The 24,553-nt window shown below is 37.5% G+C and overlaps 1 protein-coding gene across 1 annotated transcript in view; it reads left to right on the forward strand.

The window, feature by feature from the left end:
• Positions 1–24,553, forward strand: part of Spred1 (sprouty related EVH1 domain containing 1) — a 76,326-nt gene that overhangs the window by 28,830 nt on the left and 22,943 nt on the right. The window contains exons 2-3 of the mRNA XM_036184529.1: positions 6,730–6,904; positions 24,042–24,210. Of these exons, the coding sequence (XP_036040422.1) occupies positions 6,730–6,904; positions 24,042–24,210 (344 nt within the window). The remainder of the gene's footprint in view (positions 1–6,729; positions 6,905–24,041; positions 24,211–24,553) is intronic.

Here is a 24,553-nt window from a genome sequence, read left to right on the forward strand (position 1 = left end):
CTCCAGATGGCATCAAGGACCTCAACACAAGGCCAGATACCCTGAATCTGATAGAAGAAAATATAGGGAGTAAAGTAGTTATTTGGGAAGAGCGTATCTCAGTTGTCCCCATAAAATTGGCCTGTGGACATGGTTGTGGGGCATTTTCTTGATTCATAATTGAGGTGGGAAGGTCAAGCTCATCATGGGTGGTACCACCCCTGGGCAGATTAGTCCTGGGTTGTATAAGAAGCAACTTCCCTCATGGTCTCTGCTTCATTCCTGCCTCCAGGTTCCTGTCTTGAGTTTTTGCCTTGACTTCCCTTCATGGCAGATTAACCTATAAGCCAAATAAACCCTTTTCTACCCCAAGTTTCTTTTGGTCAGTGTTTTCTTACAGCAACGGAAACCATACTAGAATACACAGGCATATAGAACATATAGATATATGCATATAAACATCATATGTTATTTGAGTTCTCTTTAGTATCTGTTACTCATTCTGCTTTTTGAGAAAATTAGTATCATGCTTATATACAATACACTATGATTACATTCATTCCCACTCCACTATCCTCTATCTTCCCTCTCTTTCTTTGCTTGCTGACTCTCCTCTGACCCCTTCCTATACTCGTGTCTCTCTCTTCTTCCACTCTTCTCTGGTCTTTCCTTGCTGAGAGTGATTCCCTTTTCCTGAGAGGGAAGTTACTGCTACTCTGTGTACATGATTGTCTCCATAACAGCCCCCCCCCCCCCATACCTCTCCCCAGTTTTCTCTTCCCGTAGTCATTCCGGCTGTTCTTTGCTCTATTTCCTGGACTTCAGTGGACATGACATACATATACCATTTGGAGTGAGTACTCAGCAGTCACTGATTCTCAGCAATTAAATACTTTAAATACTCATCTACTTCAGAAAGAGGCTTCTCTGACCAAGGCCAAGAACTGTATTAGTCTATGTGTATAAACACAGATATTTAGAAAGTAGTTTGTCTGGTTTGTCTGAATCCTTAGGGCAAAACAACAGGAAATTCCCTCCTGGCCTGTGATTTCACTACCATAGATTTTGGAAAGCCAGGAGGGCTGACTTGGTATTGAACATAATGCCATTTGGTACTTTGGATTGATAGTTACTATATGGGAATTGTTTCTTCTACTTTTAAACTTACTAGTGCAGAAGAGTAAATTGGACTTGGAATTTTCTAATCATACTCAGTCCTTAATTTTCTTATTCAAGTGGGAAAGTAACTACCTTCTTTAGGATTAGTACAGTAAGGTTTTGAGAAAGATGAAACACAAATCAGTCTCCCCCACCCAAGCTTACTGCATTTTGCATTCAGTTATTGCAGTAGCAAGTAATAATCTTGAACATATGTAGAGGCTTAATTATTGACTGTTAAGTCAAATGTGGTGGTACTTGCCTAAAACCCCAGCACCCAGGAACTGAGGGAGAAGGCCCCAAGTTTGAAAGAAACCTGGCCTACATATGAGATCTTGTCTTACCCCCCTTCCAAATAAAGGGGATATTAGTGATTTCTATTTGTTAAGTCTTTACTGGAGAGGTGTGAAGCCTCTACAGAAAAAGGAACATAATTTCCTATTTTGTTTATGTACATGACATATAAGTAGTGTTCCCTAGTTAAGTGAATAGATTAATGAGTTGTAATGTGGTTCTCTTAGTGTCTGTCTGTCTTAATAGTTGAATGGCAAATGTGTGCCTGAAATAATGCCATAATGAAAAGTAAAAAGAAAACACAAAAACATTTTGCCATTGTAAGCGCTCGAGCACACACACACACACACACACACACACACAGCGCGATCGCGAGCGCGAGCTAATTCTTGTACTGAATACAACTTACAGAATTCTAAGAGGTTTCGATTTGTGGATAAGAAGGGCAGTTAATTATAATTTGCTGTAGGAAAATGGTTATTTTCCTCTCCTGTATACAGATTACTCTCATATCTCAAGATTTTCCTTCATGCTTTTGTATTCATTTCCTGCTGCTGCTGGAACAAAGTACCAGAGAACCAGTGACTTTAAGGCAATAGAAATTTGTTATATTGTTGGTTGGAGGCCAGAAATTTAAGTAAACCTTTTAGTAAGCTCACATAAAGATATGTGTCAGTTGGTATATTGTAGAAGAGTTAGAGGCAGAGAGGAAAGAAAAACTAGGAAAAGAATTTATTTTACAAATGTTAAGACAGTCAGCCAAAGCATAAGTACAGATAGGCTAGATGAGAAATACTTGTGAGCTAGTCCTAGGAGAAGCTAGAGTAGTACAAGAAATTGTGTTTTGTGTAGCCATGGTTCTTACATTAATTGAAAAGTGGTTAAATCTATGCTGTCTCTAGAAAAGAAAATACATATATGGTTAAAGAGCTTTACAGTTCATTATAGATGTGTGTTGGGTGTGAGGCTGAGAGATGACTGGGTTACTAGGAGCTCCTACTATTTCCAAGTACCGAGTTAACTTTTCTGTCTGTGCTAGTCATCTTTCCATTGCTCTGAAAACTACATGAGAAAATAAGCTTTAAAGGAAGACATCTTACTTTGGCATAGTTTCAGAGATCTCAGTAGATGATCACTTGGCCCAGGTACTTTGGGTCTGTAGTAGAGCAGATCATATGCCAGAGAGATCACCATCTAACAGCTGCTTAACTCCTAGTGAGCCAGGAAGCAGAAAGAGGAAAGGAACAAGGATCTCAGTGTGTCCTCTGAAACTGTGCTCCTATGACATACTTCTTCCAGTTAGTCCCACTTAGAAAGTTTCAGCTCCTAAGAGTGGCATCAGCTGAACCACCAAGCCTTTAATATAGAAGTTTTTAGGGCCAGTGTTACTTTCTGGAGATCACAGGGTTTAAGGCAACATCTTGGAGCAAAAGAACTGGACTGTAAAGAGACAAAAAAGTTTCCTGTTTCTTGATCCAGGACTTCTAGTTTCCAGGTCTATGGAAAATAAGTCTTTGTTCAATTAGAAAGTGCTCAGTCTTGTGTTACACTGTAGTAGCTAATTCTTCTACTTTATGTGAATGAATACTTTTAAACAGTTGTTCAAATAGAGAGCAGAGATCAGAAGTTTTGGTACGTATTAGTTTTAAATTAAAAACAAGAATGAAGAAAATCTTTTAAGAACTCCTTCATGTACCTTAAAGAATCTAGCCTCGAGAAGCTGTTAATCATTTGTGCTGCTATGTCTCTGAGCAGTTCGAAGGGAAGATTGGCAAGAGACTAAAGAGGAGCTAAGTACTAAGAAGTGTAGACACCGAGTGGTTCCCTGTAAAGCCAGTGCCATCAGAGCTTCTGTATACTTACGTTGACTAGCGATAGAAAGTCGTCACTGTCTGGCTTTGGATAACCAGAATGGCAACTTTAGTTTAATGTTTTTTGTCATCTGCTTAAATACAGCATTCACTATGTGTTAGGCGCTGTTTACTTGTAGTAAAGATGGGTGCTGTTTCTTCAAAGATTAGGCACAGAAGCTTTGGTATTTTTCCAAAGGTTGCAGACCTAGTATTTAGCCAAACCTAGATCCAACTTACGTACATTTGACTACAATCTACATGTTTCTTTTTCCTCCTTCTCCTCCCCTCCCTTCCCCTCCCCCTCTTCCGCTTCCTCCTCTTCCTCCTCTTCCTCCTCTTCCTCTTCTTCCTCTTCTTCCTCTTCTTCCTCTTCTTCCTCTTTTTCTCTTTTCTTTTTAGACAGTCTTACTATGTAGCCTTGCCTGACATGGAACTTGCTACGTTGACTAGATGGGGCCAGCTTCCATCATACAAAGTTTTGTCTGCCTCTGCCTCCTGAGTATTAGGCTTAAAGGTGTGTTCCATCATGGTCAACCAAATCCTCACTCTTAATCACAGTACTGGGCAGTGTAATATTCTTTGTCAAAAGACTTGTGTCCAGAATATGTAAAGAGCTTCTAAAAGTTAATTTAAAAATGAGCAAACTGGGCATTGTGGCACATAATTTTAATCCCAGCACTCAGTAGGCAGAGGCAGGTGGATCTCTGTATTTGAGGCCAGCCTGCTCCACATAGCTCATTCCAGGCTAGTCAGGGCTACATAATGAGACCTTGTCTTTAAAAAGAGAGATGAAAAGACTTAAGAAGAAGATAAGCACATGGCCAAATGAAATGGTGTTAGTTCTCATTAATCTTTCGAAAAACAACAAGAATAGTTGACAAATAGCACTATAATGTACACAATACAGTGATATTTAAAATACTGAAAACCCCAGATATTAGTAGGGATATGGAACACAAGCTGTCATTTTTGACAAAATGTATAATTACAACTACTTTGGAAAACAACTTACTAACTTTTTATATGATTAAACATGCAACTGCCTTGTGACCTAATAATTGCACTTCTAGGTAATTAAGAGAAATGAAAACATTGCTAATAACAGACTTGTATAGGTCCTTGTCAGCTACGTAGTGAGTTCCCCACCAGCCTGGGTTGTATGAGACACGGTCTCAAAAACAGGATTATAGAAAAAGAGATCTGTGTGTGAGTTTGATCATGGCTTACAAACTGGAATGATCCAGATTTCCCTCAGTGTAAGAAAAAAATCAATGATTCAACTAGGGGACTACTTAGTCAAGTTTACTTTGGTACACTAAAGCAGTGTAGTGAGTTAAAAAGTATAATGATAGTAATACTACTTGCTTCAGCTTATATGAAAATTTAGCCTGGGCCAAACTGTCTGCATGTTATAAGTAAAAACAGAAGGCAAAGGGGATTCTTTGGTGTGGCAAAAATATCTTAAATTTTCATGGTGCTTCTGTATATCTTAGTCCATTTGTGCATCTACAAGATAAAGCATAGGTGAGATGGATTGTCATCAATAAACATTTCTTTTTTTTACACTTTGGGAGGATGAGAACATGAAGATTAAGTTGTCTGTTTGGGTTCACTTTCAGGAGCATAGGTGACCTTCTTTTAGCTATGTCATCACATGGGAGAAAGAATGAGGTAGCTTTTAAGAGTTTGTTTTCTAAGGTTGATCACCCCAATCATGAGGGCTTGCCTTCCTGACCCAAATACTCCACTGCCACATACTCTCACCTTTGGGTTTAGATAGCAATGCATTCTGCAGGGACACAAACACCTGTACTGAGCTGCATAGCACACATCTGTAGACTTTGGTGGTGTCTGTGTATTTAAAGTGGATGCATGGTACTGTGTATGAAGTTACCTCAATAAAAGAAATAACAAAGATTTTCACAGGCGGAGTTGAAGGGAGTAAAAAGGGAAGAGGGAAATAATATAAATAAATTTCACAATTAGAGTTTATAATTTTTAAAAATTAGAAAAGTAATGGAAACATCAGAAGCAAGGGAAGGACTTTTGGACAAGTGTAGTACCATAGGAATGACAAGCAGCAGCTTAGAGCATGCAGAGATACATTAAGAGGTATAGAAGTATTGTGTAGAACTTCAGCTTATTATATTTATAATTATTCACAGATCTAAGTTGTATCCAGTATACTTTACTTTTCTTTTTTTTTTTTTTTTTTTGAGCTGAGGATCAAACCCAGGGCCTTGGGCTTGCTAGGCAAGCACTCTACCACTGAGCTAAATCCCCAACCCCCAGTATACTTTTCTATGTCTGCATGATTTTTTTTTAATTTATTAATTATGTATACAATGTTCTGCCTGCATGTGTCCTTGCAGGCCAGAAGAGGGCACCAGATTTTATTACTGGTGGTTGTGAGCCACCATGTGGTTGCTCAGGACCTCTGGAAGAGCAGTCAGTGCTCTTAACCACTGAGCCATCTCTCTAGCCCCTGCATGATTTATTATGCAGACTTAGAAATGGTTTATTAATAGTTGGTAAATACTTTTAAACTGAGGGCTACATGTCAGTTGTATAGGATATTTAATGCAATAAGTGAATATCCTTGATTTTTGTTTTGTTTTTGTTTTTTTCCGAGACAGAGTTTCTCTGTGTAGCTTTGTGCCTTTCCTGGATCTTGCTCTGTAGACCAGGCTGGCCTTGAACTCACAAAGATCCGCCTGCCTCTGCCTCCTGAGTGCTGGGATTAAAGGCGTGTGCCACCACTGCCTGGCGAATATCCTAGATTTTATGTAAAAAAACATTGTTAATTTGGGAGAGCAATATGAAATGGAACTAGTCTCTTAAGAGTAGAATCTAGCAAAATGAAGGCATGAAAGGTGTCCGCAGGTATGTTTGATTGATGAATAAACAGAATATTTATCCCTCTGTAATTTATAAAAAATTATGTAGGCTCTCCATTCATTGGTAGAAATTTTTAAAAATGGACTTCTAAGTCTAAGCATGCTTATTTCAATGTTTTGTTTATAATATATTCTAGAACAGTTGGGAACTTAGGAATAATTAAATGAGCTAAAGTAAAATCCAGTAGTAATTTGTCCTTGTAATGTTGCAGCAAATGAATACACAGAGGCAAGGTGACGAATTGTCTGGGGTCTGTGATCATACATGTACAGGGTGATCCAGATATGCTGTCTACCAAATGATGCATTGAAATAGGAGTCCTGTAGTCTTATTATGATTTGAGCTTTCAAAATAAAGAACAACCTTCAGTTTGTGGATTCCCCCTTTCAATTAGGTTTTCCCTATGGCTTATTATGGAAGTAAGTAATGAACATACTAGTTACTACATAGTAATTACTGTGGTCTTTGGCATCTTAAACAAGACCAACACATTGGCTTTCTTGTTGTTTATGGAAAAGCTAATTCCTGGTCTCTGCATCTCTTTTAGTAATAGTTATGCACAAGTGCGAGCTGTGGTGATGACCAGAGATGACTCAAGTGGCGGATGGCTACCACTTGGAGGGAGCGGACTGAGCAGCGTCACTGTCTTCAGAGTCCCTCATCAGGAAGAGAATGGCTGTGCGGACTTTTTTATCCGTGGAGAGAGACTCAGGGACAAAATGGTAATGATTAATGTAGCTATTACTGTAATTTTAGGATACTTTCTGAAGAAATGAGTTATCTGTTTAAAATTCTAACTGGTATACCATTTATGTGAGAGTTAGTTAATTTTGTTTGTGACTCAATGATTATTTCTTGGGAGTCATTTTTATGTTTATGTTAAAGACAGCAATTTGCGACTGTGTCTGGCTGGATCTGACAGTAATGTATACATATCGCATGGGGCTACTGCTTTACTGTTTCGATTAACTCCAGAATGTTCATGAATAGCTCTCTAGCCTCCCCCACTTTTCTCCTTGTTCATTAGGCCAGAGACTCCTAGTCTGAAGGACAGATTCAGGCATGCCACCTGTACTTTTTATTTGTTTTTTATTCAGACCATGAGCTAATGATGTTTCTTTTGGGGGTGGGGGTGGGATATTGTTTGTTTTAAATAATATCAATGAGTTGATGAAAGCTGATCATGGTGGCTCATGGTAACCTTGATTGTTAGCAGGCTGAGGCAGGAGGAGTATGATGAGTTTGAGATCAGCCTGGAATACATAGTTCTATGCTATCCTGAGCCACACAGACTTTTTCTCAAAAAGCAAGGGTTAGTAAAGTCAAAGAATCATAATTTTGTGACTTACAAAATTATGTGAAATCAAATTTTAGTGTCCATAAATAAAGTCTTTAATTAAAAAAATTTATTTCTATTTTATGTATATGAGTATTTTCCTTGCATTTTTTTTCTGTTCACTATATGTATATCTGGGTGCCTTCAAAGGCCAGAAGAGAGGGTATTGGATCTCCTGGAACTAGATTTATAGGTAGTTGTGAGCTGCATGTGGGTGCTGGGAATGGAATTGTGTCCCTGGAAGAGTAGTCAGTGCTCTTAAGTACTGTACCATCTCTCCAGCCCCATACAAATTATTTGGAGTTTGGCTGAAGTCATTCATTTATGTTTGTTACTGTTTTCACACTATAAAGACAGTTTAGTAGCAGCCACAGAGGCCTTAAGTGTGTAATTAGTCCCTTGCAGAGAAACTGCTTACTTCTGCCTTAGACTCTTGGGATCTCAGGTTTTCTTTCTTAGTTCCCCATAAATTTCTTGTTTTTTGTTTTTGTGTTTTTTTTTTTTTGTTTGTTTGTTTGTTTTTTGTTTTTCGAGACAGGTTTTTCTCTGTGTAGCTTTGCGCCTTTCCTGGAACTCGCTTTGGAGACCAGGCTGGCCTCAAACTTACAAAGATCTGCTTGCCTCTGCCTCCCGAGTGCTGGGATTAAAGGCGTGCGCCACCAATGCCCGGCTCCCCATAAATTTCTTTAGCCACATAAGATCACCTACTGGCCACTCCTTATTTTCCACCTTTGTATATGGGTTTTTTTGTTTTTGTTTTTGTTTTTGTTTTTTGGTGTGTGTGTGTGTGTGTGTGTGTGTGTGTGTGTGTGTGTAAATAGATTTTAAAATGGTACTCTAGTGCTTGATGTTATCTGTCCTTTTTTAATTAAGTGTGGAAGGCTTATTCTCATTTTACCTGAGAACCAAAAACTACTACATAGGAGAAGCTGAGTTATGTTAGGGTCATTTCTGTATCAAGGAAAGAGCATATATGTAGAAGAAAATAGAAATAGTGTTGAAAATTTCTTAAGATCTTAAGTAACTAGAAATCCCTTTAGATATATTTGTAGATGAGTTCATAAGCATATTTAGCCTCTGTTACTTTTTTCAGAGATGTTTGAGATTTAAATAATTCTTTTGTGCATGAAAATTTTGAATGCAACTTTATTTTAGATTGGGATTTGGGTTTCATCATGTTTTTTACTGAAGTATCATTTCAATAGCTTAGAAAATTGCTAAACTAATCTTTGCCCAAATTTCTCCCATGGTTAGAGTTATCCTAAATCACCTTGAAATCCTCCCAAGACCACTGTTTTGTGGGTTTATAATTACTTCTTAATGGTACACATGGCACAGTGGATCACAGTTAACTAGAATATGTTCAGTTTTATGGAAAACTCCAGTTGGAATCAGAGCAAAATAGAATAAATTGAATGTGTCACCTTATAAAGTTTAAAAGTGGTTCTGTACACACATAGAATGGTGTCTGCATATTTTAAGCTTGGAGATGCTAAGTAGCAATCATAATGCTGTTGTAAGTAGTCTGTCCTAGAGTATAATGTTACTAATTTGATAATTAAGTATTTAAAAAATAAGTTGTAGATTTTAGAAACTGTGAAAAGAGAAAGGATCTAAGATGTTTCTTGTGGTACCTTTGGTAATATTTTTTTTTTTTTTAAATAGAAGTCAAATGTGGAATAAAAGTTGGATATTTGCTAGTAAGAGATGACCTGAATATAAGATAAAACTTTGAATATATTAATTGAGATGGTTTACATAATGTTAATTAAGGACCAAGCAGTATAATTTGAAGTGAAGCTGGTCTGAAGTAGCTCAGGTTGATGGAGAGAGTGTTCAGTATGTTTTCAACAATAGGAAATCAGAGACTTAGGGAAAGAGAGAGAGTGTACATATGCAAGCACAGAACCTCCTCCTGGGATAGAGGACTGTCCATGATAGCTAGTGAACTAGATGGGTTTTTCTACCAGAAGTACTGACCAGGAATCAAGGCATCTGTTGTTTCACCTGTTGGCTTCTTGTGATGCAGGGATAATAAGCAGATCAGATGTAGACCTCAAGGAGACATTGCTTTCAGTTGTAAGGTTGCTATAAGTTTGTTTCAGAGATTAGCTGTTACTAAGCATTTTAGGTATGGGGACTTAGGGACAAAGGTATAGACAATAACTCTTGGGCATATCTTGAAAAATATTGAAGTATACAGTCTCAAGGCAAAGAAGACAGGAATATTGAAATCAAGAGATAATAGGCCTTCTAAGATAACAGTGTCTATTTCTATGACTTATTTTGTTGATTGGTTTTATTATACCTTCCTCCTCCTCCCCCTGGGGAGGGGGGGTCTGGTTTTGTTTTCTCAAAGGCTTCCTTACTCTGAAAATCTGGAAATCCATAAATTCTTTCCAAATTAATAATTAATTTCTTTTAAAGGTTTTCCTAGTAAATAAACATAGTATTTTAATAGTTTTTCCATGTGATAATTAGGTAGTTGCTAGAAACTATCCTGTACTCCTTTGTGGGCTGATTCTTAGAATTCAGTCCCTTTGAATTATAGAAGTGAAGTTCTTGTTCTTTAGACTCTTGAATGAACTAGTACCCCTTAGAAAATAGTCAGAAGAGTTGCACATGGCCACTGCTGACTGAGAGACATGCTAGGTAATATTAAAGGATGCTTATAAGACCCTTGAATTAAAGAAAGCTAGCTCCCCCTCCAGTGGTAAACAGAGCCTTGCTTTAAGAGAAGACTGACTTTTCCAGCCTTTGATTTGTAATTATTTGTTATGATTCCCAAAGATTATACAATGGCAAGAGGAAGATACAGTGAGACCTTCCTAAAACAGGAGAATTGCTTAAGGTGCTTTGAAAACAAGAACAAGAAGGTTAGAAAATAGTTACTAATGTAAACATTAATTGACAAAGGTAATTTTGAAATGAGGAAAGGAAAGACATATGTTTCTGGTGTGGGAAGTTGCTGAGGAGATCAAGGAATTATTTTTAGAATTAATAAGTAGATTGTGGATAGACAATTAATGAAAATGAAGTTTCATTAAAAATAGTTTTTCATTTCTTCAACAACAATATTTTTTAAAGTGGGGCTTTTTGCTATCTATTGGAGACCATGACAAAATGAGAGTATTTCCCAAGAAGATAAAATAATTACATAATGCCCATTGCTTCGTTTAAAATGACACTGACCCCCTTTCAATATTAGGGAAATCTTAAAACACCGGTATCTTTCTGCTATGGGTTGAACTTGGTAAAAGTACAAAACATGAATTTCCTGCTAAGTTTCCCATGGTACCTCTGAATTACTCCACTGTCAAATGGCCATACTATAGGAGTGTGTGCCACTAAAAGCTAAAGGACTTTACCAGCTTTTATGTAGGTCTAGGCCTTCTTGGCAGTCCTGTCTCCTGAAAGACACTGTTGTGTGAACTAGAATATCAAGGTTAGGAAGAGGGGAGAAGTGGGAGGAGAGGTGTTGTGCTATTTATTTCTGTGTGCCGCCCACATACAGTAGTTCCTCTGCTGATGCTGTACCTTGCAGATCACAGCCTCTGACTTTCACTTTCAGCTCTGACCTTCACAGTTGCTCCCCAAAGCAACTCTTTATAGTTGGAAGTTTTCCTGTGTCCCGTCTGGTCTACAGCTGCTCAGACCTAAATAAACACACAAGGGCTTATATTAATTATAACTGCTGTATGGCCATTAGCTCAGGCTTATTACTGACTAGCTCTTACTCTTAAATTAACCCACATGGCTTGGTACCTTTTCTCAGTTCTGCCATATCATCTTGCTTCCTCTGTGTCTGGCTGATGACTTCTGACTCAGCCTTCCTCTTCCCAGAATTCTCCTTGTCTGCTTATCCCGCCTGTTTTTCCTTCCTGGCTACTGGCCAATCAGCATTTTATTTATCAACCAATCAGAGCAATACACATTCACAGCATACAGAACAACATTCTACAGCACTTCTTCTTTTCTGTCTAATCAAAAAGGAAGTTTTTAACTTTAACATAGTAAAATGACATACAATAGAACAGTTATCAAGCAAGAATTACAGCTACAATATCTAGTCTATTTGTATTTTGCAAAATTAAAGAAAATACTTTATCCTATATTTGTGAGTCTAAAGTTTCATATCTAATTTATGTTTTATTATAACCAAGGAAAATTATAACTATCTAGTCTTCAACTATATCAAAGATCCCAGATATATATAAAATGTTACCTAAGTAAACAGGAAGTGCATTGCAAGCAACTTCCAAAAATCTAGAATGACAGAGAAAGCTGGCTGCCTGGACAGTTCACCTAAAGTTCTTCTGTAATGTTGGGGTGTCCATCTAAAGCCCATAGGGCTAGAGTCTCTTAGTCATTTCTTTCTGTCCTGTAGAATATCTGGCAGTTTCTTCTGCGAAGCAGGAACCTGAAGGACCATTTTGCCTTGCAAAGTTTAGTGGTCACTGTCCTGTGGGTCCTGCATGTCCAGTCGATACAACATTTTGTCAAGCAGTCCAGGCAAGAACAGTTTCTTGCCCAAATGGCTATTTTGCCAAGAAGATAAAATTGCCAAGAAGTAGTTAAACTCCATATAGAGTGTCTTCATTGCCCATCCTCCTCCTATATTTCCGTACCAGCTCTTCCACCTCTGGGCCTTCTTACCTTCTTGAGGGCTCTCTGTCTTCTTGACCTTCTGGTCTTCTTCCCAGCAGGTTCTCCTGATATGGTTGGTGTAGTCAGGGCTATTCTAATCCACTTGGGACTCTGTATTTTCCTAACATTCCTCTTTTGCCCTAAGATTTAATGCCTATTCAATTACTTTGCCTGTAATTTTCTCCTAAGCTCACTAAATTCCTCTGTCTTTAGTATTTTTATTAATATTTATCAGCATTGATTTTATTTTTCCTATCTTGTAAATTATTTTCTCATCCATTCTGTGCTGGGCAATAAGTTGATGAGTTTTTATATCACTATAAAAGCAAAAATCATACAGCATGTCCTTTTAATAACTACATTTTAAAAGCTTAGAATATTTTGAGATTGTATTTGAATTATATTTTTTCCTTTCATTTCTTCCCTCCAAACCTTCTTGTGTACCTCTCCCTCTAATTCATAGCCTGCTTTTTCACCAGTTGCTATTGCATGCACATATTTATTTGTATATACACACATATTTCCAGAGCCTGTTGAATCCATATACTATAACTTGTTTTAATACTATGTTTTTAAAGGTGAACTGTCTTTCCAACCATGTAATACATAGTTTGTCAGTAGATGCTTGTGCCAAATCCAGTTAAAAGAACTGGGATTATGTAAATGAAAGATCTCTGCTCTCAGAGTATATACATTCTACTGAAAGATAAGTAAATATTGAATAAACAATATGCTAGGTAGTGCTAGAAGAAAGGGTGTAGGAAGGTTTTTTGTTATTTTTTGTGGGGAAGTTGAGTAGCCAATGGCAGGTTGACGGAAAAGATTGGGTAACATCTGTGTGAAGATGATTTATACTTTAGTTTGTATGTTTAGGTTTCCACAGCTTGAGCATTCTTAAAGTAGGATACAATTATGATGTTAGTTTTGGATAGTATGCTATATCAAATCTTGGACTTTTTTGGATTTGGTAAGTGGAATCAAAATATTTATTAACAGTAGTCATTCACCTAGGAATTAACTGTGACCTCTTCTTGTTCAACCGGGCTTTTATTTGTACTTTGTTTCTGTCATCCTCCTCTGCATCTTTTTATGTTGCCACAGATAAGACTCCTAATTTTTCTCATTGCCCAGTTTTACTCAGTTCTTTTTAGCATCCATATTGTTTACCATTGCAAACCTTTTAAGGCTTGGAGTTAATAATCCTTTGTATTTACCAATAACTTTCCTGTGGAGAATCTTATTTTCTTACTTCAAAAGAAAACAATCTGGCCCTCGCCATCTTTGTTTTCATCTGTCTAGCTACATTTTTCTCAAGAATAGATCATCAGTTATTTTCATGTTATTGCTTGAGTACTTATGGATCAGTTAAAGCAATATATATCTACTCTTACAAGTATGGAACCAATAGCCCCAGGGTAAGAGCACTGGTGTTCTTTGAGAGGACCCAGGCTCGATTTCTAGAACCCACATGGCAGCTCTCAGCCATCTGTAATTCCACCTCTGGGAGATCCTTTTTCAGACCTTATGCACCAGGCATGACACTCATGTGCACAGTACATAGACATACATGCAGGCAAACACTCATGCACATAAAATAAATATTTTAAAAGTTTAATTAAAATTCTGCAGATAGGAGACTGTAAGTAGATGCTCACATGACTAAGTAAAGGTAGAGAGCAGATTTATATTCTATTGCCACAGGTCAAAAATAGAATTGGGTGAGATAGAGTACTTTGAGAAAATCAGCTTTGCTGTGAATAAATGGAATTGGGACAGATGCCAGCAGTGTTCAACCAGTCCATCGTTACCTTTGAATTGCAGGGTCAGTGCACAGATACAGAAGTCAGTTACACCTTCAGGATCTTTGTGGGCACCCATAAGTTTTGTGACTTTCTTTCAGAAGTAGTTTTAGAGCAGTTGATTTTTTTTAATGTAGCTGATACCTCCTGAAGAGGAAAAGCCCTACAGTTTGCTGTCTTCTGGAGCCTTGTGGTACCTGGTTCCTGAAAGTTAGGATTGGGAGTTGTTGGCCAGTTACCCTTCTGGCTGCCCTTATTTCCTCTTTGAGACAACTTCACCTTTCATACTTTGACCTTTCACATTTCTTAAGATTGAATTGTGTATTTTAAAAGATGATCACCAGTCAGTGCCTTAGTTACTGAGTTTGTTCTGTGGATTCTGCTATATTGAAATGATGCTACACTTCTGTCAAGGCTATGAAACTTCTGTAGCCTTCTTAATTACTGAATTGAAGTCCAAATCTTCAACTGAAATTATTGGTGCTGAATACTACCTTTCTCCACTTCTATCATCAGACTCTAAATTGTAACCTACTATCCACGCTTTTAGTTGACTGGTTAATTAATATCATTCCTGTCTGTATTTAATCATTTCCTGTTGTCTTTCTGTGTTCTGGACTTCCTGCTCAGGTTGCCATAATACAGTATTGATTGGATGGCTTCAACAACAAAAATGGATGTTTTTAAAGTTCTGGGAGTCGCAGAGTCAGATCAAGGGTGTTGCCTGTGTATGTTTCTGATGAGGGCCTTTCCTCCATGGCAGACTCTTCACCAAGTCTTCTGGCCTAGAGAGGGGTGCTGCTATCTCTTTCATTACAAGGACGCTGGCTTCCTAACAACTTAGGTTCTGCGTGTCTCACCTCATTTGGCATTTGTCACTTCCTCACAGGCCCTGTCTTCAAAGAAAGCCACAGTGGAGGCTAGAGCTACAGCATAGGAATTTGCAGGGACTCTGCTCATTTCCAGGCAGCTTCCTGCTTCATTCTTGGTTGGTAGATTTCTGGGCAAACAGACTTTCTTATATTATTATAACTGTATATAGAGAGTTTAGTGTTATTACTTTCTTGTAGGATGTGTTTTGCTTATTCTTTGAAAAGTATAGGGGTTAGGGATTTATTTAGCTCAGTGGTAGAGCGCTACGGCCCTAGGTTTGGTCCTCAGCTCTGGCAAGAGAGAGAGAGAGAGAGAGAGAGAGAGAGAGAGAGAGAGAGAGGAGAGAGAAGTATAAATGGCTTATTGTTAAGCCATAGGAGTATATTCATTTAATCTTTTTCATATATACATAAAAATCACCATCTCCCTTTTTACCATTCTTGGAGTCTTTTAAAGTTCTTCATGTAACTTTTCTTTTTTAGGTACTGAGTCGATCTTTCTGAATGATGATTAAGGACCCTTGTTTTCTTTGTGAATTCACAGTCTTTCTAGTGTTGTGCATAGAAGTATAATAGCCGGGCGTTGGTGGCGCACACCTTTAATCTCAGCACTCAGGAGGCAGAGGCAGGCGGATCTTTGTGAGTTCAAGTCCAGCCTGGTCTACCAACTGAGTTCCAGGAAAGGCGCAAAGCTACACAGAGAAACCCTGTCTCGAAAAACCAAAAAAAAAAAAAAAAAAGTATAATATTGTAACTTTATTAAAGTGAATTTAGATTATTAATGTTATAAAAACAATGTAAAGAAGTCTTGTGTATATCCTCTACTCAGTTTACCAATGATAAATGACAGTTTCTAAAACTGTATAATATACTAGAATATTCATACAGACAACTACCTTCAGATTTGTTTTACCTTTAGTCAGTTTTTATTGTATTTAGATCTGTAGAGTTTAAGCACATAAATTAACATTCACAGGCATGATACAAAGTAGCCAGTGACTCCTTGTTAATATGTATAGCCACATACATATCACTCTTAGCCTGACAAGCACTGATTGTTCTCTGGATCATTTCTATTTTTGTCATTTCCAAAGTGCTATAAAAATGGAATTGGAAGTATGCAACCTTTCAGGATTGTCTGTTTTTCATTCAGCATAACCCACCTTAAAAGTCTGGCCTTTTTATTGTTAGTATTTTGTAATCTAAGTATAGTTTATTTTTATATTAGTCATTGACTAATGAAGGACTTCTAGGTTCTTCTAGGGCCATTTCATAGATAAGGCTACTGTGAGCATTTGTATACACTTTATTATACATTTATTTATTTGTGAACATAGCTTTTCTTTTTCTAGGATAAATGATCTTTTGTGATAATCATTTGGGGTTTTTTTGTTTTGTTTTTTTGTTATTGTTGTTGTTTTGGTTTTTTGGCAGGGGTGAGGTTGAGGCATGGTTTTTCCGTGTAGTTTTAATGCCTGTCCTAGAACTCGCTCTGTAGCCCAGGCTGGCCTCAAACTCACAGAGATTCGCCTGGCTCTGCCTCCCGCGTGCTGGGATTAAAGGCGTGCGCCACCACTGGCCGGCTATCATTTGTTTCATGATATAAGAAGCTGCCAAACTTATATTGAAAGTGTCCATGCTGTGTTAAATTTGCATTCTTGTCAGGATTGCATGGACTCACTTTTCAATTTTAATAATTAGGTATCTAGTGAGAAAGTCATTGTAGGTTTGTTTTCATTTGTGTTTCCCTAGTAGCTAATGGTTTCCTTTCTTGTTGAGTATTTGTTGTCCTCCCCATTTCCTCACTAGGGTACTTTCTTTCTGTTGAGCCTTCAGTGTTGATTCTACGCTAGATAGATTCTACGCTCTCTGTGGAAATATGTGCTGTGCACATGTTTTCTCCCAGCCTATAATTTTCTTTTTCATTCTCTAGTCGGCTCTTACAGAGCTTTAACTTTTGGTGACGTTCATTGATCTGTTTTTCTTTCATCAGACTGCAGTTTTGGTGTCGAATCCACAGACTGTTCTTTTGACTGGTTTCTGAGGCTATATCCTGTAATTTGTCCTACATGCGATAGTTTTGTATTTTATGTTTTAGATTAATTTTTAGTTAGTGTGATACTTAAATTAAGATTCTCTGTCTTTGGGCAAGATGTTAATACTATGATTTTTTTCTCTGCACAATTTGTTGAAAAGGTTGTCCTTCCTCCTTGAATCACCTCTGTGTATCCTTTAAGATGAGTTAAACACATTTTTATAGGTTCTCTCTTGTTCTTCTCCTTTGCCAGTTTCCCTGCAGATGCTGCATCCCACGCTGCTGTATGTGCATCAGTAGCACAGATGCCTGGAGAGGGGCCTCCCACTGTTCCTTCTCTCTTCAGGATGAGTATAGGTCCTACAGTCTTCCCTTCTGTGCATATTCTAAGTGCTGCTCTTGCCTCTTTCTGCAAGAAGGCTCATGGCACCTTGGCACGAATTGTATTTATGACCAGTCATCTAATCTCTATCTTTTCAGAGCTCTAAATTCTTTAAAAAAATAAAGTATATTTATTTTGTACTTTTGACATCAAGTTCTTTATGCTTCCTGTTTGTTTGTTTGTTTGTTTTTTAATCTGGTAATGTTTTTATGTTACAAACTCATTTTAAACATTCTGCTTTGGTTGTCCCACATAGGATCCCACCCCCTGCCTCCTGTTCCTTGGAAACCAAGCCTTTATAAATGCAAAACTCTTCCCTTGTGCACTGCCCTCCACTCCTATGTAGTTATTTCCTCTTTGATTCTTAGGGTTGTTTGATTCTCATGCTGAGTTCCTTGATTCATTGGGCATTTAGAAGTAGTTGTATAGTTCACTAGAAAATTAGGTTATTTTCACTTTTTATCCTAGAGAATGCAGTCTGTGATTCTTTTATCAAGATACATTTTATACCGTGGATAAACATTTAAATGTTACACACCTTAAAGACCATCTTTCATGCATTTGTTTCTAGCATGTGGGTGGCAGATGAAATTTAATGGTCTTGTCCAAATCAGCTTTACCCTTCCAACTTTAAATCTGTTTTCTCACAATTGAAGAAGCAAAGATCAGTGAATGCCTTCTAGTTCTCTGCTCCTTTCTCCATTTTATACAGTTCAAGATCCCTTGCCCAGGGCATGGCCCCATCTACAATTAGGATAGATCTTCTCACTCAATTAATGTAATGAAGATAACTCTCCACCAGCCTGCTCAGGGTCCATCTCCCATGTGAATCCAAATTCTATAAAGTTGACAATTAATACCACTCTGAATACTTTATGTGTTACCTCAGTTAATTCTTGACAGTAAGCTGGACAGTACGTGGTAGACATGGAATGGGATCCCGCTGCTCTTGGGTGCAAGGCCCACAGACCTGACAAGTTACTGTACCAAATTTCTTTTTCACCATCTTTCATCATGCTTTGGGAGTGTGCTATGTTTCTGTTCTGTTTTTCATAACTCAATATTGTTATTTTGGACACTTTACTAAAAATATCCATGCTCATTAACTTGTGTGATGAATAATCATCTTTGTCAACCTAACTGGATTTGGAATCACTGAAGACACACACTTCTGGACCTCTAGAGTGTTTCTACAGAGGTTTAACTGAGGAGGAAGGAAAGATAGACCCAGAATGTGGAGCTAGGGACCTGTGGGCTAGGGACCCAGGCTGAGTACAAAGGGACCAAACAGCTCAGGTAGTCGTCTTATTCCCTCCTGACTGTGGCTGAGTGACCAGCCGCCTCAAGCTGCTGTCACCGTGTTTTTCCTGCCATGATATGCCTTACCTCCTTAGACTTCATTTATCTTTCTCATGTATTTTGTCAGAGCAGTGAGAAAATTAGCTAATATACCATCCATCTCTTCTTTTCTTTAACTTTACTTAATAGCACAGAGACCCCATTTTTCCTCTTTTCCTTTAATATTGGATTTTAATAAATTGATAATAGCAGGATTTTTTAAATTCCTGAGTGTAGTTGATTTTTTTTTTTTTTTTTAGATTTATTTATTTATTGTGTATACAGCACGTATGGCTGCAGGCCAGAAGAGGGCACGAGATCTCATTACATATGGTTGTGAGCCACCATGTGGTTGCTGGAAATTGAACTCAGGACCTCTGGACGAGCAGTCAGTGATCTTAACCTCTGAGCCATCTCTCCAGCCCTGTAGTTGATTTTTTTTTACACTTTGCTCTTTGGGGACCCACCACCCAGCTCCCAAATAAATACACGGAGACTTATTCTTATTTATGAGTGTCTAGCCTTGGCTTGTTTTGTCAAGCTTTTCTTAAATTATTGCATCTACCTTTTGCCTCTGAGCTTTTACCTTTCTCTATTCTATATACTTTTTTTTTCTTGCTCCGCAGCTGGCTGTGTGGCTGGCTCCTGGCATCCTCCTCTCTTCTCCTTCTCTCTTCCCTCTTAATCTTCTCCCTCTATTTATTCTCTCTGCATGCCACCCCCATCTATTCCTCTCTCCTGCCTTGCTATTGGCCATTCAGCTCATATGAGACCAGTCAGGTGTTTTAGACAAACAAAGTAACACAGCTTTACAGAGTTAAACAAATGCAGCATAAAAGAATGCAATACATCTTTGCATCATTAAACAGATATTCCACAGCATAAACAACACATCTTCAACTAATATTCCACAATACCAGAGTTTTATATAGTTTTTATAATTAACATCTATTTAACCTTAACAGAATAGGAATAATACATTTTTACTTTCTAACAGAAGTATACTTGTTAATGATTGAGTAAAAAGCAATAGTAATGTAATTTTTAAAACATGGCTCTTTAATTTGATCTTTGCTAACAGCCATATTCTAAATGGATCAGTCACAAATTAGGGGGTTATTCTTGCCAAAATATTTTAGGAAAGTATTCTCTATAATTATTTTTATTGATTTAATATTGTGTTAATATATACAATAGCTTTTTATATTTTATTACCTTAATATAAGCTTTTCTTTGGGGTAGAAATGAGGATGAGGCTATTTGTGTGTGTGTGTGTGTGTGTGTGTGTGTGTGTGTGTGTGTGTGTGTGTTTGTGTGTGTGTGTATTTGTATTTTTGTGTGTGTTACTGTCTCACTAACTCATTAATTAAGGTTATCAAGGGGACCTGACGAAATTCACCCATTTCCTAAACTAAGTCCTGGAAAAGAATTTGAGTTATGAAATTAGGTAGAGATACATTTGAAGCATACAATCTTTGTCTCTCTCTCTTTGTCTCTCTTTCTCTGTGTGTGTGTACGTATACACATCCCGATACATACTTGAGGTCAGACAACATTCTTTTTGCCTTCCACCTTATTTGTCTTCATAGTTTTGTCTTTGAATATGTCAATCTTGCAGGCCTGAGAACTTCCAGGGACTCTCTGCCTGTTTCCTAACTCACAGTAGGTACACTGGGATTGCAGATGTGCACTGCCATGCTCGTCTTTACATGGGTTCTGGAGATAGTCTATTCGGGTCCTTACACTTGTACCACAAACACTTTTGCCCACAAATCCAGCTCCTGGCCTTGCATTTCAAGCTATAACTGCATTTATGGATGGCGAAATAAGCAAACCAAACTATTTATGGTTTTAAAACATGTTTTTATGATGTCTGGCAGTTGCATTTAGAATAGTTTTAATAGGACTTGGAATTACTCATTTCCTGTATGCAGGGTCTTCTCCTATAAAGAAGCTCCAATAATTATAGTTCCTCCCTGCTATTCCCTTCCTCCACCCTTGTCTCCCTCAGTTAATGTTGCTTTCAGTCAAATGTGAAAGAGCTTTGTAATTTGTGTGACTTAAATGGGAAAGAAATTACTTAACTCAGACATGGAATCTGAGATTTATGTAACTGTTGTTTGATACAACACATCTTCAGGGGCATATGCTAAAGATTATCTACAAAGGTTTTTGTTGGGGATTAGTAATAATAAATAGCTAACTTGTCTTTCTGTTCTACTGACTCCTCTTAAACCCTCAGTAGCTACCACCATAATAGCCCTTTCCTAAAGAGAAGCTTTCTGCTACATTGAATGTATTGTGTAGTATCAGCAAGTAAATTCCTAGTATGTAGGTAAAAACAAATTGAGTTCTGGTTCATAATTAATTAGTATGTTGCCCTTGTACTTGTTGGTGTATTGCATGAACTCCATGTTTACACAACTCTGGGTAGACTCTCCTCTATAAGCATTCATGTATATCCAAAAACTGCATCATTATTCTTTTCATTCTTCAGTATTCTTTCAGGTTCATCTTTAAAACTTGTTTTCTCTCTCTCTCTCTGTGTGTGTGTGTGTGTGTGTGTGTGTGTATCTCTGAGAAGACAGCATTTGGGAACTGGTGGTGGACAGTAGTGTAGATCACATTGAGATTTTACCTAAGAAGAAACAGTTGGACAGTAGTACTAATTTTAGAAAATCCAATGAGCTAATTCAGTAATATTTTCAGGCATTAAAATTAAGATTTGGTGACATGTTACATAGTAACTAGAAGCAAACTTTTTTATTCTTCCTGTTTTCAAACAATCCAGTTTAACATTTTCTAAAATACTCCATTTCCTACATGAATGAGTTACAGTACAAGTATTGTAGTGATTAACACCAATACAGTATTTACTTCTTGAGTTCTAGAATTTAATTTGGCTCTTTTTCTACTTCTGTTTCTGAAAAATAGTTGTATAGAAATAGTAAATCAGCATGGAATACTGATTTAGTAATGCTTTCCAAAATTCCAAAATGTTTATCCACTGGACTCTACAGAACCTGTAAAAGTCAATTGTAGCCTGGTATAACCTAAATTAGTGTGTGGAGATCTGGAAAACACATGAAGCCTACAAATTTTTTGAAGAAACTATGCACATGTGTAGTTTTCTGAGGAAGGATGTTTGTTATATATATAAGGTTGCTTCTGTGTTGTAAAGATTGGGGGATATAGTGATAGCCAAATACAGCATCCAGTTTATAGACTCAGTGAAGGAGGTGGTAAAAAATAACCAGTTTGAAATTACAGTGTCAGAGACTTTATCAGACTGTATCTTGTCTAGGGGTCAGGAAGGGCTTTTCTCATGAATGCATGTGTGAATTGAGATTTGGAGTGGCGGGGGGGGGGGGGGGGGGGGGGGGGAGGGTTCAAGACAGCTCTGTGTAGCCCTGGTTGTCCTGGAACTCACTTTGTAGACCAGGGCCTTGAACTTATTTAAAGGTGTGGACCACCACTTCCTGGCTGTGAATTGAGATCTTAAAGTAGGAAGTATTAATAAAGTATAGGCAAAGAAAGTGACCTGTACCACACTGTCTCTGCGCATGTCTCTCCAGAGTCATTGTCAGATGAGTAAAGGGAGCAAAGAAGAGGGTAGGAAATGAGGGGGATGGAGTAGAACCATCTCTGGGTTGTAAGGAGCCATGATTAGGATTTTGGTTTTGATCCTAGCTTTGGGAAGACTGTAAACGTTGAAACAAAGTATGCTTTTTATTTAAAAAAAAGAAAGAAAGAAAATACTTCACATGCAGAGTAGTTACCCTGTATAAGGAGATTGTTAGCAGTGTGTGGAAAAGGCATGCCAATGAAGGAGATAGCTGGAATAGAGGGCAGTGGTGAGAAGATGCTCAGATCTCACCACTGTTTTTTAACATATAATGGGTGTGTATATATGCATATCACATGTTGCTCTGAGGTCAGAAATTTGGCAAAAAGCTGAGTCCAAATTTTTGTTCTTGTGGCATTCCTAGTCTTAGGAGTGCCAGGAATGAGCAGACTAGGAAACAAGGTGCTTTGAAGTCATTATGACTAGTGTGAAGAAATAAAGTAGGATTTATGATCTGAGTGTTATTTAGGTGACTTTTGATTGCTTTCTTTTGGCCTTATAGAGTAATCTTAAAATAACTAAGATGTGTAATTTTTCTTTTGTGTAGTAATAATTATAGCTAATGTGATAGAAAGTACTCTGTGGATATTATGGTAGACAAAGGCTGAGAGTGGCCCCCATATTAAAGACCTAAGATAATGTGTGATCCTAGAATGGATCCTGTATTGGAAGTTTTTAAAATGTTATTATCAGACAAAATTAGAATATGAACTTAAGTTAAAGTGTTGTCTCCATGTTAACGTTGGTCACTGTGTTACATACAAGAACAGTCTTGTCTTAAGAAAGGCACCCAAGATTAAAGAGCAATTAAAGGGACATCAAATAATTACCTCCTTGCAGTTCAGAATAAAATAAACAAAAATGTTGGGCTAGGAATGTAGCTCAGTGGTAGATCACTTGCCAGCATGTGTGAGGCCCTAAATACAATTCCTAGCACTAAAAAAATAGACAAACAGAAATGAAATAAAATAAAAAGTGTATACATTAGAATTATAGAGAGAATGTTAAAAATAGATAACCTAAGTAAAAGGGAGAAAGGCATTTTACCTATTGTTGTTACTTCCCAGAAACCATTTCAGAAAAAATAAAACACGAAGAAACAAAGCTGTATTGTCCCACAAATTACACGAAACTTTCATTCACTAATTATAAGATGTATTTAATACTGTTACTGTATTTTCAAAATGAGGAAGCTAGAGCCAGGCATGGTGGTACACAACCTTTAATCTCAACACTTGGGAGGCAGAGGCAGTCTGAGTTTGAGGCCAGCCTGTTCTACCTAGGAAGTTTCAGGCCAGTCAGACATACTTAGTGAGACCTTGTCTCAAAGAGGGGGAGAAAAGTTTTATAACCAAGCTACTAAAATGGCAAATAGGTATTTGATCTGCTTCTGTAATGGGTCTCTTAAAAAATTTAGCAAAGGAATGGCTGGAAGATGTAATTAATAGTGGAACACTTGTTACATACCCAGAAGCACAAGGAACAAAGGGGAGAGTGATTTCAAAAGTTAAATTGTCATTACCATTTTTGTTGGATCTATTTCCCAGGCTTTCTCAAAAACAATTTTAAGTATATTCTTCTGGAAATTTTGTATGCAGCACTGTGTTTATTCTTTTAAATGATAGCATAGTCACATTCTGTTTACAACTTGTATGATCTTTTTAATCCTCTTAGTCCCTTTATTAAGTTGACTTTGTGAAGATTACATTCAATATCTCAGTCTATTTAAAAATACTCATCATAGTTCTAGTCCTCGGTGTTTATGCAATAGCTACTGAAGATGGATTTTGTGTGCTCATTAACTTTGGCACCCGACTTTTGGCAGGTGGTTTTGGAATGTATGCTTAAAAAAGACCTCATTTATAATAAGGTCACTCCCACATTTCACCACTGGAAGATCGATGAAAAGAAGTTCGGCCTTACCTTTCAGAGTCCTGCTGATGCCAGGGCTTTTGATCGAGGCATTCGAAGAGCTATAGAGGATATTTCTCAAGGTAGGGCTTTTGTTGTGGTTGCTATTTTCTGAATGTTTACACATTATATAGGTATAGTAGATATTTTCTGTAACATTGACCTAAAGTAATTGCTGTCCTTTAATCAAGTAAGCTTTTGTGTTCTGTGACCACACTTTGAAGGACACAGTGAGTAAAGAGAGTAGTGAGCAGTGAGAAGGCTGCTTGGCTTCCTTTATGTTTGTCAAGCAAGTTGAAGTCGATAGCAGTTGAACGTTGTAGTGTGAAGAGCCTGTCAACAGTGTGTGTCGTGGTCCATTACACTCTTTTCTCTTTAATGAGATATAAAGAAACCTGGTACATACTCAAACATATGGAGACTCTA

The sequence above is a fragment of the Onychomys torridus genome, chromosome 4 (assembly GCF_903995425.1).
Source record: "Onychomys torridus chromosome 4, mOncTor1.1, whole genome shotgun sequence".
Taxonomy (NCBI): domain Eukaryota; kingdom Metazoa; phylum Chordata; class Mammalia; order Rodentia; family Cricetidae; genus Onychomys; species Onychomys torridus.